We start from the raw sequence: 19,779 nt of genomic DNA, 5'->3' as shown, positions 1-19,779 counted from the left end.
GCTATAATTAAAATATAAAAGTAATAAACATACTTTACGTTAATCCTTATGACACATGAAAAACACGTTGACAAATGTGGAGAGGACAACAAAACACAACTAAGACCCTTTAAATGTTATGGTCAAATTCCGTTGCCCAAAACTGTGTTGCTTTAGAGATTAAAGAGTATTGTCATCCTACTTCTTTCAAACAGAAATTAAGCTGTGTTGGTCTTTTATTCACAGTTTGGTCTAGGGTCTGTCCATTCTTTAGCAGAGTGTAGAGTATCTCTCTCACACACATACATTAACATAAATCTTTAACTGCTGAACCAAATAACAAAATACGATCCTATATTTGTAAGTCTCTTTTTTTAAGTTTTCAGATGTGTTTCGGCAGTTTGCACACTAGTTAACAGCAAACTGTTTCTCATCGAACCCAGACTAATAACCAAGACTTTTAAGATAGACCACAGCATTACAAAATGCGTGACGTGATTGGGCACAACTAATCAATTTTAACAAAAAATGCAAGATCCACTCTTGTCTCACTCGTGAACAAGACCCCAAGGTACTTGAACTCTTCGACTTTGGGCAGGATCTCATCTCACACCAGATGGAGTTTAACCCAGTAGACGAGAGGGTAGCCTCCCTCCGCCTCCGGGTAGAGAGACAAGTCCTGACTGTTGTTTGTGCTTACACGCCAAACAGTAGTTCAAAGTGCCGACCCTTTTTGGATTTCTCTCAGCTGATTCCCTTGTTCTGCGGGGGGACTTCAACACTAACATTGGCAATGACAGTGAGACCTGGAGAAGCATGATTGGGAGGAACTGCTGCTTGGATTTAAACCCGAGTGGTGTTTTGTTACTGGACTTCCGTGCTCATCACAGATTATCCATAACAAACACCATGTTCAAGCATAAGGGTGTAAATGGTGTAAATGGGGTGTAAATGGTGTAAAGGGTGTAAATGGTAAATAGTCCAGAAACGTGCCTGTAAAATCATTACGAGGAGAGCTGGAAACATCTCACAACCCCTACCATCACTCCAGACCAGGAGAGAGGAGGCTGCAGTGAAGCTGGTCAGGTGTATGCATGATGAGCAACACCCTCTGCATGACCTGCTACCTCCAACACGAGGCAGCTGCACTGCCAGGACATTGAGGAACCAACATAAGCTGGCTGAACCCGAGCCCAAAGCCAAGACAAAGAGACTTAAAAACTCTACCCTGCATACTCCAATTAAACTGTATAATGACACTATCTAATTAAATAAGTAATACAGTCATATACCAGAATGCTAATAGTTTCCATGCTGCTGTTGCACCTGAAAATGTTTTTTTTATATAAAATACTGTCCGTTCTTTTCATTTTTGTTTGTTTGATATTCATTGTAAAGTTCAGCTGTTTTTTCAGTGGGGCCATGGCTCCACTGCAAGCATGAATTAATAAAGTCAAGTCAAGTCAAATGGGTTATACTTGTATAGCGCTTTTCTACCTTCAAGGTCCTCAAAGCGCTTTTGACACTATTACTACATTCACCAATTCACACACACATTCACACACTGATGGCGGGAGCTGCCATGAAAGGCCCTAACCACGACCCATCAGGAGCAAGGGTGAAGTGTCTTGCTCAAGGACACAACGGACATGACTAGGTTGGTAGAAGCTGGGGATCGAACCAGGAACCCTCAGGTTGCCGGCATGGCCGCTCTCCCAACTGCGCCATGCCGTCCCACAATGTGCACATTTGTGCACCTGGCACCAGAATACTATGGGTCGCAGTTCGATGATTGACTTTGTGGTTGTGTCGTCAGACTTGCGGTCCCATTTCTAGGACACTTGGTTGAAGAAAAGGCAGTACTTTCAACGGATCAACAGTGAATAGGGGAGAACGCCGTTTAGACCTGGCAAGCCCAAATGCATTGTGAGGGTCTGCTTTGAACGGCTGGCAGAGAGTTTCAATTCCTACCTGCGAAAAGCTTTAAACATGTTCTGAGGGAGGCGTGGGACATTTAGTCCAAGTGGACCTTGTACAAATTTTATAAAAACATGTGAAATCACCTCATATTGATGAATAAAGGATGGACATTCAAAAAACAAGGCTTATCGAATATGGTTTGTCTAATCTAATAATGTTCGCTAAAAATAAAATGTTCATGTTGCAACTCCTTTGGCACAATATAACCACACTTATGGATACACTCAATTAAACACAGTTTTCCCACACAGTATAAATGTCAAGAGACTCCTCAAACGGTCTCCATATCCACTTTTGCCTGATTCAAACACATTAAATGCAACTATGCTAAAGTAATTTGCCCCTGAAATAATTACTTGGACCAAATGGCATTCTGCTTCAGGGGTTGAAATTGTATTGTGAAAAACAAACCGATTCATGCATATAACATATTTTTAGGAGGTATCTTAACCACCTATTAAAAGTGAGGTTACAATAACCACCCTCATATCTGATTTTTGACACCAAATGTTTGGTATTTTAGATTTTGAGAACATGGACTGTTTATTGGCCCTAAATATAAACAACGATCAGTCGATCTAGATCTAACAGGACATCCCTGCAGCATTTCCTAATATTGTAGAACCTTACAAACCTAGACAGTATAAGGTTACCCAGAAGGAGCTCAGAGTTTGTGCAGATTTAACTGCTCTCCACTTACTCTCATCTAAATGTTCGATCTTCTCATCCCTCTTCATCAATGTCCTTTAAAAGTTATTTAGGAACTTAACTTTGATAAATTAAGGCCTTCGTTAGAGAAGCTATACCAAGTCAAATTATCGAATTATTGCCATAGGTAGCATTCAGGGTAGGTCTAAGTTGTTTGAGAGAAGCAATGATGTAAAGCTAGGGTTCGCAATTCCTTTGGAAAAAATAAAATAAAATAAAAAAATGGCAGAGCCAATCCACCCAATTGTCTTCACCCCTTGCAGTGTTGTGAATTTTGTCAACCTTTTGTTTTGTAATTATGTAATCGATGCCATTAGTTTGTTAATTGGCAAAATACCTCAAAAAGATATGGGAGGATTTTTATGAAACTTTCAGAAAATGCCCGAAATGTGATGAACAACAACGAATTAGATTTAGGTCCTGATCAAGATAGTTTCAACGACATTACCTTACATGTACATTTCTATTTTTCCCTGTATCAGAGACAAAAACAGTAGATGGATGTCAAGGGTCTTCATTCTAGATGCATGTTTTTAGAGTATTACAAAAATATAGAAAACAAATTGAACACATTCAATTCAATATTAATTTTTTTGGTGCAAAATATTATAATTAACAGAATGAAATAAATAACCGTCTTTTGGGTAATCAATCGCAAGATCCATCCATCTTCTACCGCTTATCCGAGGTCGGGTCGCGGGGGCAGCAGCCTAAGCAGGGAAGCCCAGACTTCCCTCTCCCCAGCCACTTCGTCCAGCTCTTCCTGTGGGACCCCGAGGCGTTCCCAGGCCAGCCGAGAGACATAGTCTTCCCAACGTGTCCTGGGTCTTCCCCGCGGCCTCCTACCGGTCGGACGTGCCCTAAACACCTCCCTAGGGAGGCGTTCGGGTGGCATCCTAACCAGATGCCCGAACCACCTCATCTGGCTCCTCTCGATGTGGAGGAGCAGCGGCTTTACTTTGAGCCCCTCCCGGATGGCAGAGCTTCTCACCCTATCTCTAAGGGAGAGCCCCGCCACCCGGCGGAGGAAACTCATTTCGGCCGCTTGTACCCGTGATCCTGTCCTTTCGGTCATAACCCAAAGCTCATGACCATAGGTGAGGATGGGAACGCAGATCGACCGGTAAATTGAGAGCCTTGCCTTCCGGCTCAGCTCCTTCTTCACCACAACGGATCGATACAGCGTCCGCATTACTGAAGACGCCGCACCGATCCGCCTGTCGATCTCACGATCCACTCTTCCCTCACTCGTGAACAAGACTCCGAGGTACTTGAACTCCTCCACTTGGGGCAAGATCTCCTCCCCAACCCGGAGATGGCACTCCACCCTTTTCCGGGCGAGAACCATGGACTCGGACTTGGAGGTGCTGATTCTCATCCCAGTCGCTTCACACTCAGCTGCGAACCGATCCAGTGAGAGCTGAAGATCCTGGCCAGATGAAGCCATCAGGACCACATCATCTGCAAAAAGCAGAGACCTAATCCTGCAGCCACCAAACCAGATCCCCCCAACGCCTTGACTGCGCCCAGAAATTCTGTCCACAAAAGTTATGAACAGAATCGGTGACAAAAGGCAGCCTTGGCGGAGTCCAACCCTCACCGGAAACGTGTCCGACTTACTGCCGGCAATGCGGACCAGGCTCTGGCACTGATCATACAGGGAGCGGACTGCCACAATCAGACAGTCCGATACCCCGTACTCTCTGAGCACTCCCCACAGGACTTCCTGAGGGACACGGTCGAATGCCTTCTCCAAGTCCACAAAACACATGTAGACTGGTTGGGCAAACTCCCATGCACCCTCAAGGGCCCTGCGGAGAGTATAGAGCTGGTCCACAGTTCCACGACCAGGACGAAAACCACACTGTTCCTCCTGAATCCGAGGTTCGACTATCCGGCGTAGCCTCCTCTCCAGTACACCTGAATAGACCTTACCGGGAAGGCTGAGGAGTGTGTATCTTTTGGGTAATCAATCGCAAGATGATTTAGCTTAACGGTCTTCAACGTTTTCGACGCCGAGGACCCCCAAACAAATGGAGAGATAGAGAGGGGACCACCTACGTGTATACAAATGTGTTTTAAATTAAACTGGTCCTAAAATAATACAGTTTAGCGCTGCCAATAGCCAGCTGGCAACTAGCACACTAATTGCTAGCTGACAACTGCATTAATCGCTAGTTGACAAATAGTGCACTAACCTCTAGCTGGTAAGTAGTACGCTATTTGCTAGATGGCAACTGACACGCTAATCGCTAACCGACAAATAGTGTGATAATCGCTAGCTGACAACTAATGTGCTAATTGCTTGCTGGCAACTGGTGGGGTAATCACTAGCAGGCAACTAGAGCGCTAATTGCTAGCTATCCTAAATGCTAACATAAATACAGACATAAAATTATTTTGTTTTTATTTAAAAACTGCAAGATACAGTGGGTAAGGGTGTCACTGCTATTTCTAAACTATATTACAGTGTGTGCGATCATTTTTAACAAGTATTCAAAGATGTTTAAAATTGTGAATAAATTGCACGGGAGATATATACACATATCATTTTATTTTTTTAAGTCTAATCAACCAAAACTTTCACAACCCCCCTGAAGTACCTCTGCCAACCCACTGTGGGTCATGGATCCCCCGTTCAAGACCCCGGTCTTTTTGTGTACATTCTGTTACTTTATTCTCTCATTGGTGACTGAGCAGAAAAGATCTGAGAAAAATTTGCCGTAAAATGTTATGTTAAGTGTTCCATTGACATCTTCATTCCCTAGACCAGTGGTTCTCAAATGGGGGTACGCGTACCCCTGGGGGTACTTGAAGGTATGATAAGGGGTACGTGAGATTTTTTTTAAATATTCTAAAAATAGCAACAATTCAAAAATCCTTTATAAATATATTTATTGAATAATACTTGAACAAAATATGAATGTAAGTTCAGAAACTCAGTGAAGCACAAGCTCAGGTTTGTCACTAAAATGTCTGTCAAAAAGAACTGTGAAAAGAAATGCAACAATGCAATATTCAGTGTTGACAGCTAGATTTTTTGTGGACATGTTCCATAAATATTGATGTTAAAGATTTCTTTTTTTGTGAGGAAATGTTTAGAATTAAGTTCATGAATCCAGATGGATCTCTATTACAATCCCAAAAGAGGGCACTTTAAGTTGATGATTACTTCTATGTGTAGAAATCTTTATTTATAATTGAATCACTTGTTTATTTTTCAACAAGTTTTTAGTTATTTTTATATTTTTTTCCCAAATAGTTCAAGAAAGACCACTACAAATGAGCAATATTTTGCACTGTTATACAATTTAATAAATCAGAAACTGATGACATAGTGCTGTATTTTACTTCTTTATCTATTTTTTTCAACCAAAAATGCTTTGCTCTGATTAGGGGGTACTTGAATAAAAAAAAAATTCACAGGGGGTACATCGCTGAAAAAAGGTTGAGAACCACTGCCCTAGACAACTCTAAGACAAAAGAAAATATGCAAATATAATACAAAAATGTCACTTGCTTCTCGCAACAATATTACAACATCAACATTGACAGCGACTTTATCTCATAGTCACCAAAGTCTGAAAAAACTTTAGCAGCTAGTCCTACAGTATATCTCTCGTACAGTAAAGTTTCAAAAAGCCATACTATCTTTGATCTTACCCAACTTCAATGCTCAGCCTGTATTAAAATGCTCTCTGGGAAGTATAGTGGGGTTGGGGTTTGCCCAGACAGCTGTGCCAACGTCTGTAAAATGACAGCCTCAGCCTGAGGACTTTGGCTAGCTACACCTAACTTGCGGGATCCAAGCGCTCATGCCAGACCACTCTGCAACAGCCTGCAGGTGATTGGTCTGCAGTACCATATGGAGGCTGAGAAAAATTAAGAGATTACAAAGCTGCGTGACACTAAGACATTTGCTAAGACTTTTTGAGCTTTTTAGAATACAGTAAGCTACACCCTTGCTGTATGTCACACACAGTGCAGTCATTGTCATTCAACTAGAACCGAACATTGAAGACTGTATTATGGTTTTGTATCTAGAAGTAATAGAAACAATACTATTGCCACATTAGTAGCTGAAACACTAAACTCTTCAAAGAGAATCCGCAGACTCACATTCCGCGCAGAGGCCCAAGATGGAACCTAAGGTAACCAGAATCAGATTGCTCAACTAGAGATTAGTGAGGTAAACCCATTTGAAGGGCTAATTAAGACTTGATGAGATTGGGAAGTCATTCCTATGATCGGCAATTACATCTGAGCAGGATTTAAGGAACTGTAATGAGAGAAAATGCTCTACTCAAATCAAAGATAGAGCGTATCACCTCCCCTCTCCACATAAAAAGCTAAAGAACAACCTCGTTGACACATACTGTACATCTTTATACTTGGGTTTCCAAAGGGACACTTATTGGGACTTTTGAATTGTTCATAATACCCTCAGGGGCAACGTTCCCTCAAAGGTGCGCGCCTGTGCAATTGCGCACTGCTCAAGCGTCCTCTGCGCACGGCAAAACTATGCCACGCACAAAATCAAATAAAAAAATAAGCGCATAACAATTTTCGACACGGACACGACAGAGAAAACAGTTTTCGTCATCATTGTTCAAATATTGTAACGTCTGTCGAGACGCTTTGAGGACATGAATTCCATCCATCACTTTACTGAGCAAAACTCTTTATTGTCGGCCACATCACCAAAACATTAGTAAAAAAAATGATATCTAGTAAAAGTGGTAATTTTCTGCAGTACAAACCAGACCAAAAGCAACTTTGTTATATCAACAGCAGCCGCTCGCTCTTTCTCACTTGCCCCAACACATGTACATATGGCACTTAGCCAATGATGCGTTTACAGCCATACAAAAAGTCGGACAACTCCAACACCACACATAAAATGTCATTCCAGGTCGTTACACTATGATTTACCAATCAAATGTGTGCTTATTTTAGTGTCATTTATTAGGAATCTTAATTTATAAATATTAATAATGAAATGCTGTTAGTATATTAAATAAATACTAATAAAAATATATTTTTTACAAACAGGAAGTTGCAGGAATGTACACATGATCCCCTGCTTACATCTCCGTGTGCAACATGCACATGTTTTAATGGGAACTAAATGCAATGTCTGAAAGGGGTACAAATTATTTCCAAAGCAGGACCTTCACCCAGACAAACAATACAAGTACACAGTTCATGAAAAACAATATTTTTTGTTATTGTCATTGTAAGTGGGCCTAAACACTTATATTAGAAAATCATCTCATGGAAATGACTGCTGTCATTTGATTATAATAATAAGAGAATGCTGTCTGTCTATCTGTGTTGGCCCTGCAATGAGGTGGGGACTTGTCTAGGGTGTACCCCGCCTTCCGCTCGAATGCAGCTGAGATAGGCTCCAGCAATCTCCGCGTCCCCGAAAGGGACAAGCGGTAGAAAATGGATGGATGGATGGAGATTGAACTTGTTATTTAGTCAGGTTTGGGACAGGTGTGCTGCTGGTGTAGCCACAGTGTACACGTCTGATGTTGCTCACATGGGCTCCACTGAATGCTCAGGGAGTTTTTGCGTTTGCTCACACATGAAAAATTAGAGGGAACATTGCTCAGGGTTCTTATTAGCATTAATCAGTCAGTCTTCGATGCTAAGTTTTGACATCATATTTTAGTTTTCTGTGTTTAGTTTTTATTCCCATAAAGGGTAAACTAAATAGCTGAATCAAACTGTGTCATGTATCAAGCAAAAAAGACAAATGTTACGATAATGTCCCCTAGTGGCATGGAGAACGATCATGTTTTTTTAATGTTTTTATTTTTATTTTTTTAAAGGTAATTATATGTGGAGCCTGGGATGTTGCAGGAATAGTATCACACTTTTATAGCTGCTGTATTAAACAATATTGTAAAACCAACCCTTAAGTGTTTTAATAGTTGGATAATATAAACAGACTCACCTGTGGATATGGGAACATGCCTAGGGCCAGCTGTGTAAAAAACAAAAAAAACAACATAAAACTGGATATGATTTAGTATTCTTGGGGAAAAGGTCTATGATAATACACAAACAATGTACACCCTGTGAAAACTAATACAGGTCATCAGAAAAAGCAATTTGAAAAAGTGCAGATAAATATGCAACAAAAGTTGTAAGGCTACCAAAAAATAACATGTGCACCATATCACTTGGTTGTGCCATACAGTTGGGGTACCAAAAGCATAGCGATTTGGAAAGGTTCATGTGTTGATTGGTCTACAATTTGAATTTAAATGTAAAGGGGGCTAAGAGGCTACTCTTTCTTCAATTCCCAATTACATTCTTTATAATATTGCAGAGTTTATTGGCTTTGTTCTTCTCTCTAGTTGTATACTCCCCCACAACAGCATGGGTACACTGTACAGCTGAGTAATAGTCATAGGTCAGCAGTGTTTATAGCAAATGTTCAGGTGATGTCCTTAAGGGGAGCTGGTGAGAGAATGAGCGACAATGGATTGTATTAACTTTCAGCGGTTGGTGAAAAGGTACAGGTCCTTTTTACACAGCAATGCTCTTAATTCAACAAAGGCCTGTTTATCACTATACTAACATAAAGATGTATAAACCAATTAATACACTTCATCAAAGGTGGAATTGTTACTTGCTGGAGTGATTATTAGTCATCAAATTTGAGACTTCCAGTTGTCTGTATAAGCAGAAAGTCCATCAGCTGTTAAGATTCAGACCCTGTCAACATGAACCCAAATATTTTCAAAATTGCACATCTCCCCTACACCAGTGCTAAAACAAAATTCCATTAACAAAAGTGGAGTTTCAAAAAATCTCTGTCGACCACATAACACATTCACTAGCTGTCATACAGATTCTGACCAATAAGAACCCTGAAAAACCAACTTCAGCTGACTTGGTCGCTCTTTGAAACGCCTGTGTTTATCAATATAGTGATATATTAGAAGTTGAATGACATGTACATTATCTTTAACATACGCGAACACATACATATGAATGTTTTATTTGCCATGCGTGTTATAAGATGCACACATGCATATCTACCACTGAATGATACGAAATAAACACCTGTAGGTCAATAACTTGATGTTCTCTTGTTTAAATATATGTCGTAATCTTGCACATTTGTGATGTTCGATACCACTGAGTTTCTTTCCGAAAATGAACGCTTATATCGGCTACCAATCGGATGCTTTGTCCAAATTTACCTAATGTGTTCGGTAACATTTAAAAAGTTGTGTATTTCAAGTGTTGCTGCTCTTAGGGAATCATCTTTAAACAATATAAAATCACACAGCGAAACAAATGATGGTGTTACTCTGCACTGAATGCATTATCTTATTTATATTCAACACAGTATGTAATCTCGGGGTATTCAATCGATCGCGAGTAGGCTTCATCAGTTCATGCTCATAGACTTAGACTGGTCAGATCTAGTCTTAGATTAGATTGGTCAAATCTAGTCAAGCGGCTGGTGCCATTACCTTGGTCAGCTTAATCAGGTAATGGCACCAGCCGCTTGACTAGATTTGACCAATCTAAGTTTATGAGCATGAACTGGTGAAGCCTACTCGGATGAGAGGCGAAACATCTGAGATAAACCAAACAGTCCAGTTGCGATCGATTGAATGAAGATTACAATGACCTGGATGAAAGAAAACATCCATGGACAACTCAATATGTCTCCAAATAGCCCACAATAAAATAATACATACACTTGCTGTTTTCTAACTCTGAGTGATTCATTTTTAATTGCCAGTAGTTTTCTTAAATAAACAAATGACAGACTGAATGAGTGTAACACTGCACTTGCGCATTACATACATTACCTAGGCGGAAGAAAAGCAGTTCCCATCAATCACGTTTCATTCAGACAAGATCTCAATGATTAAGTTATAAATAGTTTGTTTTTAAAGTATTAAAAGTATTGATATTTGAACTTGAGAATCGATATTAGAGCATACAAATCTGGTATCAGCGGTCACTATTGCACATGTCTTATGACGGGAACCAAAGAGCTCCGCCCGCATACAAACGCTGAATTCGGTGCTTTTAATAATCTCCACTTTTGCTCAGTTTTTAAGGACTAAAACCTATGTTTGCATGTGAAAGAGAAGCTAAATGTATTTATTTTTTTAATACAGTATTCCACTGGACATGGTTTTACTCATCAAATGACATCAGCTATTAATAACACCCCTCCCACACTATTACAACAAGCTGAGGATGTATCGTTGGAGTATACTGAATAATCAAAGGATCCAAGGGCCAATTTGATACATTTTGTGCATTAAAGATGTGATAACGAATCCAATGTAGATCAATATATGCTAAATTTTCTGAACAAAATGTACTTTGTATTATAGGTGACAAAGATAATAAATGTAACATCTACTAATAGTACTGTATATCTCATTACTAATGGATTATTTTTTTTCGAGAATATTCCAGAGAAGCTGCAGGCTCGGAATGGCCAGCGTAATCAGGGACAAAGAGATAAGGGACCAAATGGTGGACCAGTTGTATATATTGTGAATGTGTGTGAGGGGGTGGGTGGCAGCTGTCTGTGACATTTTTGGCAATATTATGTAAAAAAAAAAAGTGCAATGTAAATTGTTTGGGAGTCATTTGATTCAGCTCACTGCCTAACTAAAATAAAAATTGAGAACAGATTTCCCAAACTGTCTCACATAAAAATGTTACAGAAACTTTTAGTTGTCTCTTTTTGTGTCAACTGCTCATTATTGTTATACACATGATGATATTATACGTTACTGACACACAAAACTGAGACAAATCATTTGTTTTACTCTGCACACAAAAGATGGAGAACCATAGCTTCAGTGACAAGGCATTCCAAATACTGAAATTCTAATTATATTTAAAAACAGTGTCACTCGAGCACTTTAGCAAGACTCTATGGAGCAATGAACACTGCATCATCATCAGCTCTTTAACTACCTCCAAACACACACGGGCACACACGCACATCTCACATATGACAGCAGTCAGACTGACACGATAATGTCATACCTCCATGAAAGAGATTCCAACACTCCAAACATCTGCATGGATACCATACTGTTCCCCTGATATCCGTTCTGGCTGTGGATACATAGTATGCATAAAAAAGTATTTCATGGGCAGAGTAATAAGCTCCGAGCCAGAGACACATTTACATGACATGATACTTAGGGTTTACTTACCGCCATGTATGCATTTGTTCCCACATATGTTTTGGCAATAGAATTCACCAACTGCCAAATACAAAAAAATCACCAAAGAGAATTATGTCATAACAATACTGAACTTTCAGAAGACATTCAATAATAGCTAGTAATATTTATCAATTAACAGAAACATAGTATATCCAAGATGGTTGAGGAATCAGTATGCCTGAGTATAGCATACTATACATACAGTACATGTGAAAACAAGGGGTGTCCCGATAACAACTCTTTCACTTCCGATATGATACCGATGTTGGAGCCTTGAGTAATAGCCGATACGGATAATCTAATACGATCTCAGCATTTATCATAGTACATACTATTATTTTGTAGTGTGGAATATCATAAAAGGCTTGATCAAATGAAATGAATAATTAAATTGATCAAATGAAATTAATAATGTCATTATCTAAGTAGTTCATAAGTTTTTTGGTGACACCTAGAAGTCAAAATAATTCATTTGGTAAGGCGCATGATGCAATAAATTAAGTAATCCAGATGCGTTTGTTTGTGAATACTTTCTAATACACTTCTGCTTTGTATCTCTACGTAATATGCAACTATAATTATTTGATACTTTTTTATATTTATATAGGGACGGCGTGGCGCAGTGGAAGAATGGCCGTGCGCGACCCGAGGGTCCCTGGTTCAATCCCCACCTAGTACCAACCTCGTCATGTCCGTTGTGTCCTGAGCAAGACACTTCACCCTTGCTCCTGATGGGTGCTGGTTAGCGCCTTGCATGGCAGCTCCCTCCATCAGTGTGTGAATGTGTGTGTGAATGGGTAAATGTGGAAGTAGTGTCAAAGCGCTTTGAGTACCTTGAAGGTAGAAAAGCGCTATACAAGTACAACCCATTTATCATTTATTTATTTATATTGACAAATGTCATGTTTTAGACGGCAATATTGGTCAATTAAGGACACTTACTATGTATGTCTAGCTTGTGTGCTATTGTGCGCTCAGTTGCTGTGGAGCTGCTACTAGCCTATAGCCTACCATGTTTACCTTTTGTAAAATAATTCACTTAAATGCAAGGAAAAAACTAACTTGTGTGCTTATTGGAGAACATTTAGATGTTAACTGGCTGTGCAGCATTGCACAAGTTAACACGCTACAGGACTGTTTTTATCGAAGCTTATGTCGGGGATTTTAGATGCAACCCAATAGCATGCAATACTTGTTTTTTTTTTGCTGATATTTTTTTTGCTGATCCGATATTAATATCGGATCGGGACAATCCCAGTGAAAACTACAATAAATCAAGACATATGTATTTTTCTGACCTGGGAAAGACAAGCGATTCTCTTAATGACAGGGGGAACAGTATAAAACATTATGACCACAACAATAACTAGAAAAGCACTTAGAAAGTCCAGTACTCCGCTATGCCCTAAATCCCAAAAGGAAAATAGCCTTGAATTCAGATGGTGATCCAGATCATCCCCAAAACGGAATCACGTGTTCCTTATTTAATTTCTGACATTTCCTGAAAGTTTAATCAAAATGTGCCCACAATTTTTTGAGATATCTCTGGCGAATTGAAAAAAAAAAAGTAAAGCCTCTTGTCAGTCATCTACTGTCTTTGCCTCAACAGGGCACTAGCATACACACACAGAAGTGTAAACTTAAGGTACTTAAGGTAAGTAAAAATGGGTACATTTCCTGAAAGTTTCATGAATTATTTAACTTTTCAATTGTTTGATAACTAAATGACAAACCAACAGTAACAGTAGAGGACCTCCTGGCTGACATAATTATACCAAATATAAATTAGTCAACTGGTGGTAAATGTAAACGTTCTACATTAGGGAATTTAGCTGTTTTGTCCCTGTACTGTCAGAACGTGGACTTTGGGGTTTGTTTTCCCGGAATGCAAAGAAAAGTTGGCGCGGGCAAGGCGTGAAGGAAAAGACATTATAAATTTTACACTAACAAAGGAACAAAAAGCAAGCTCAAGGGCGGAAGTACAAAACTTGACTATAAACACAAAAACTTGCACAAAGGCCGAAACTATGAACAATGAAACAAAACTTGCAAACTATGGCATGAATAAAGAAAACTTACTTGGACGAGAAAACGGCATGAAAAAGAGCAGCAAGGGTCATAAGGGTGTGTGGAGAGTCTGATGTTGCCAGACAGACAGCCTGGCAACTCAAAGCTTAAATAATAGTGACATGATTAGTGAAAACAGGTGCGTGACTCAAAATGTGAAACAGGTGCGTGATGTGACAGGTGAAAACTAATGGTTGCTATGGTGACAAAACAAACAAAAGTGCACAAAAAGTCCAAAAACAAAACTGAACATGACTAAAACAAAACATGATCACAGACATGACATGTACTCACTACCTACATTTTTTTGACACTTCAATTTAATAACTTGGGGTGTCTGTAACCCCCACCAAAAGGAACATGGGTAAGGCAAAGTGCTCCTGTGAGTATGCACTCTCGTGTGTGTGTGCGTACAAAGGCACATGCCATCGATGACAAGATAGTGATAATGAATGCCAATTCCCGCACGGCTGTTTTCTTTTAAGAGCATGTCCTCGAGTGGGAGAAGGTCAGTGTGTAAAAAGACGATGCAACCAAAAACAGCCAAACAGGCTGGATTCAATTTTAATGCCACATTGTTAAACATTAGGCTTAAGGTTACGAGTGAATAACCTCTTTTAGAGATCTATGCCTGTATTGAGGAGGAAAGCCGATATTAATGATGTTTTGAGAAACATCCAAATTCAAATACAAACATGGCAACACGCAGTTATATACTGAGAAAAACACAGTTCCAAAAAATGCACAAAATGACATGGGTATTGTCTGCAACCCACGCTTTCTGCACTTCTGTTGAATGCATATCAATGAGGCTTCGCAGTTGTGTGTGCGGTCATAATTATAACGACATTCTTTTTGGAGGCTGCAGAACAATGGGGTAAGGGGGATGTGAATGTACGAGACAGACCCTTGGGAAAGCACTCGTGTCTCGAGTCTAAAATGAATGCAGTGATTGACAGGTTGACCATATGCACACAGGACTGAGCACAGTAGAATATAATTTTCCTCTCGCCCACCCACCCGACGCTCTCTGAAACAAACGAGAGTACCTGAGTGCTGACACCAAAGTCACAGAGCTTCACTTGTCCTCGGGTGTTCACCAGCATATTGGAGGGCTTGACATCTGTAGAGACAAATTGCTTGAAACAACTGCAACATCAGCAATCCCATACTGATCTTTATCATCTCGACTCCTGTTGACCAACAAAAACCCATTACCAATTTTACTCACCCCTGTGAAGTATCTTTAGGCTCCACAGATACGTTAGGCCTTTCACTACCTAAGACAAACACCATAAAAGTATTTAAAGTTTTGACAGTCTGTCAAACCAACCACTCCACCACACCTCCATTCAAATTTTACACTTCACTATTTTACACATAATGTAAAATAGTTTTAAGGCAGGGGCAAACAAACTTTTTCTATCGGGGGCTGCAATATTGAAAAAAAAAAAGGATGTAGTCAATTTTGTAAACGGGCCAAAAAAAAACACCCCATGTATACGCTAAATTTGTCCTAGGTGAGGGACCAGACAAAGAGCAGCTCAAAGACTTCTATAAAAAAAAAAAAATCGAGGACCAAGGTTTCCCTCGCCCGCACGCGGGTGACCAGGCCCCCCCCTCTGGAGCCAGGCCTGGAGGTGGGGCTTGATAGCGAGCGCCTGGTTGCCAGGCCTTCCCCCATGGGGCCCGGACGGGCAAAGCCCGAAGAGGCAAAGTAGGTCCCCCCTCCAATGGGCTCACCACCCATAGGAGGTGGCATAGAAGTCTGGTGCTCTGTGAGCTGGGCAGCAGTCGAAGGCAGGGCCCTTCTCGGTCCGATCCTCGGCTACAGAAGCCAGCTCTTGGGACGTGGAATGTCACCTCGCTGGGGTGGGAAGGAGCTTAAGCTGGTGTGCGAGGCAGAGAAGTTTGGGCTAGATCCTGACCGTTGTTTGTGCTTAAACACCAAACAGCTGTTCAGAGTACCCGCCCTTTTTAGAGTCCCGATAGGGAGTACCGGAGAGTGCTCCCACTGGTGATTCCCTTGTTCTGCTGGGGGACTTCAACGCTCACATTGATAATGACAGTGAGACCTAGAGAGTCGTGATTGGGTAAACGGCCGCCCTGATCTGAACCAGAGTGGTGTTTTGTTATTGGACTTTAGTGCTCGTCACAGATTGTCCAAAACAAACACCATGTTCAAACATAAGAGTATCCATATGTGCACTTGGCACCAGTCGGCCGCAGTTCGAGGATCGACTTTGTGGTTGTATCATTTGCGGTCTCATGTTTTGGACACTCGGGTAAGAGAGGGGCAGAGCTTTCAACCGATCACCACCTGGTGATGAGTCGGCTACGATGGTGGGGGAGGATGCCGGACAGACCTGGCAGACCCAAATGCATAGTGAGGGTTTGCTAGGAAGGTCTGGCAGAGTCTCCCGTCAGAGAGAGTTTCAATTCCCACCTCCAAGAGAACTTCGAACATGTTATGAGGGAAGCGCTGGATGTTGAGTCCGAGTGGACCATGTTCCGTGCCTCTATTGTCGAGCCAGTCGATCGGAGCTGTGGCAAGGTCAATCAATCAATCAATCAAAGTTTATTTATATAGCCCTAAATCACGATTGTCTCAAAGGGCTGCACAAGCCACAACCACATCCTCGGCTCAGATCCCACATTAGGGCAAGAAAAAACTCAACCCAATGGGATACAATGAGAAACCTTGGAAGGGACCGTAGATGTGGGTGGGTGGGTGGGTGAAGGGTGGGTGAAGGTCAGTGTGTTTACTACTACCCCCCCTGGGCGACTGGTGCAATGGACGTCGAGGTGGTCAGTGTCTGCCTTGGCGGTAAACCCTGAACACGCTGTTGGACACCAATGGTAAGGAATGCTGTTAAGCTGAAGAAGAGGTCCTATCGGGTCTTTTTGGCTCATGTCACTCCAGAAGAACTGGACTGGTTCCGACAGGCCAAGCGGTGTGCAGCTTTGGCGGTTGCAGAGGCAAAAACTTGAACATGGGAGGAGTTCGCAGAAGCCATGCAGAACGACTTCCGGACGGCTTCGAAGCAATTCTGGACCACCATCCGCCCCCTCAGGAAGGGGAAACAGTGCACTGTCAACACCGAATAGATTTTCCTCCATGCAGCCCCAGAGCTAAAATGAGTTTGACACCCCTGATCTAAAAGTTAGTTTTTCTTTATAATAGGCATGTAACTTGTTAAAATGGTCAAGCACACATTAAATTGATTTTAACTCATTTCAATGGGCGGGGTTCCACTGAGTGTTCCGAGTTACGAGCTTGTTCGTGGAACAAATTGTGCTCCTATTGTAAGTTAAGGTACCATTGTAATTCGAAACGGCGAAAAGAAATCAGCGTTGTATTTAATCTAATTGCTAGTTGATGAAAAAGCATCCTTAATGCATTAAATAATTGCTTAAAATAGATCAAAGATGCCCATCCCTACTCATAACTCCAGTGGCAAAGTGACACGATTCCTGTGCGCTTTAGCAGTTGTCCACTTTGTGGACAGATACTTTCAGTACCTGAACAAAATAGTGATTGATAAAACACGGTTGGTAAAACAAGGCCCATTGGCAAAATAAAAAAAATGTCTGTCTGTAAGCCGACCTTAGCTTAAAAAGTCACTCTTTCATTAAGTCACAATTTGGTCTCTGAGTACCTTGAATGATTCACTGAAAGTACAGATACTGAAAATTAGTTGAGCTGAAGGGAGTATCTCCTGAATGGCATTAATGAAAGTGCACTTAACACAACATGTCCTTGCATTTCAACACTACTTACAAAAGTAAAGCACTTTCGTGCACTGGCATTGCAGTAATCCACATCACCAAGTACAAATGCTCTGAGGTCATGCAGCTTCAAAAAAAGTGGTGTGGATGACGTGTAGCGCCCTACTCAGGCCCTCTTGGGTGCCTCTCCTGTGATAATTAGAAGTGGTGACGATGAAAAGAAGGGAAAGCTGTAAATTACAATGAACACAGACTAACCAGCTGTCATTGTTTGATTACAGACTGTGTCTGAAGATGGGGTACCGAAAAGTGGAAAATAACTCAGAGTAGGTTAATGAGTGTGGAAAGGGGACATGCATTCATCAACATCAAGGCTGTTACTATCAACGTGCTGGTTTGAACCGTGCATAGTAAAAGGAGGGGCTCATATGAGCTAAACTAATTATAATGCGAACTAATTTAACTTTTGACACTTTTGGATTCTTTTTCCCTCCTGGACTTGCTCTTTATCTTAACAATGGGTATGAAAAAGTGGATCTAAAATGGTAACTCAGTCAAATACTTTCTCCTTACTGACGGTAAAAAAATACAAATTAAATTTGCATTGTATACATTTTGGATTTTGTGCACTATAATCACTTACTGCCACAGCAATCCTCCCTAGGACATGCTCAGGGATTCTTTTGTACACATCAAGTGAACCACCTGCATTCAAAAGACAGTCATTATCATACACCATTTCATTCTATACAATGGAACAACAATGACACAAAGGCATGATGGCCTTAGTGAAAGTGAGTAATCACAGTCATACAAACAACACACTTGGAGATTTGAGCACTTGGACTAGACTTTTTGCAACATCATTTTACTGAGCGTGATGATCACACACAACTAATGTGGCTTTACAGGGGAACTGCCCTTTTTTGGGAATGATGCACTCATTCACAATCCCTATGTAAGACAACAAAACATATGTCTTTCTGTTTTTATGTATTCTAACTAGTAAAATACGGCAAGTATGAGGTGGCTAACAATGCAGCTAAATCGAGTACTCTATTGCGCCCATAAACATTAAAAAAACACCAACAATACTGCATTTACATCTCGTGACCTGAATATTAACTAGTATTTTGTTGTTATAAGCGCTAACGCAGAGGCACTATTTTAGCTGTGTTGTGATCACAGAGAGGTAACTAGCTTATGCAAATATTGCCATACTGAGCTGCTGTATTGCCTGACTTGGTGAAAGTTAGTTGTACATGAAAAATCATGCCTCTCATTTAGAAGAATGTTGCCATAAACTGAGAAGTTGGGTTATGATTAATTCTTCATATAAACGGGAAGATATAAACATCCCATCAGTCGGCATCCCAGTGAGAGCCGACATTGTACAATAAGTGATTGTTTTACTATGTTCATAGTTTGTATTTCTTGTTTAGCACTTAGCAATAGTGCTACATGATGCTTAGTGTCTCACTAGAGCTGGATCTGTTTAGCACACAGCTTCTAAAATGTATTGCTCATCCTCCTTATATTCAGGTTAAAAAATCTGAGTTTCTGGGGCAACCTTTGTCCCAAAGTAGTCTTTGTTGTTCCTTATTAAGTGTGCCATGATTAGTAGTGGTAGCAGTTGTTGTTGTTGAAGTAGATAGCGAATGTTGTGATTTGTCTGTCAAATTAAAATGCTGCCGTATGCTTAAAATGACCCAAAAATTTAAAGGCCTACTGAAACCCACTACTACCGACCACGCAGTCTGATAGTTTATAAATCAATGATGAAATCTTAACATTGCAACACATGCCAATACGGCCGGGTTAGCTTACTAAAGTGCAATTTTAAATTTCGCGCCAAAATATCCTGCTGAAAACGTTTCGGTATGATGACGCCTGCGCGTGATGTCACGGATTGTAGAGGACATTTTGGGACAGCATGGTGGCCAGCTATTAAGTCGTCTGTTTTCATCGCAAAATTCCACAGTATTCTGGACATCTGTGTTGGTGAATCTTTTGCAATTTGTTCAATGAACAATGGAGACAGCAAAGAAGAAAGCTGTAGGTGGGAAGCGGTGTATTGCGGACGGCT

At 40.8% G+C, this 19,779-nt stretch overlaps 1 protein-coding gene across 2 annotated transcripts in view; it reads right to left on the bottom strand.

Annotated features, from left to right (window-relative positions):
* The window catches only part of LOC133616150 (dual specificity mitogen-activated protein kinase kinase 5-like), a 119,694-nt gene that overhangs the window by 46,655 nt on the left and 53,260 nt on the right, over window positions 1–19,779 (bottom strand). For both annotated transcript variants that reach the window (XM_061975277.1, XM_072914856.1), the window contains 6 exons: window positions 18,337–18,398; window positions 15,196–15,244; window positions 15,014–15,087; window positions 11,886–11,936; window positions 11,713–11,784; window positions 8,630–8,659 (listed from right to left, as the gene is read on the bottom strand). In XM_061975277.1, coding sequence (XP_061831261.1) covers window positions 8,630–8,659; window positions 11,713–11,784; window positions 11,886–11,936; window positions 15,014–15,087; window positions 15,196–15,244; window positions 18,337–18,398 — 338 coding nt within the window. The remainder of the gene's footprint in view (window positions 1–8,629; window positions 8,660–11,712; window positions 11,785–11,885; window positions 11,937–15,013; window positions 15,088–15,195; window positions 15,245–18,336; window positions 18,399–19,779) is intronic.

Source organism: Nerophis lumbriciformis, linkage group LG15, assembly GCF_033978685.3.
Source record: "Nerophis lumbriciformis linkage group LG15, RoL_Nlum_v2.1, whole genome shotgun sequence".
Lineage (NCBI taxonomy): Eukaryota > Metazoa > Chordata > Actinopteri > Syngnathiformes > Syngnathidae > Nerophis > Nerophis lumbriciformis.
This window is presented reverse-complemented; position numbering and strand designations above follow the sequence as displayed.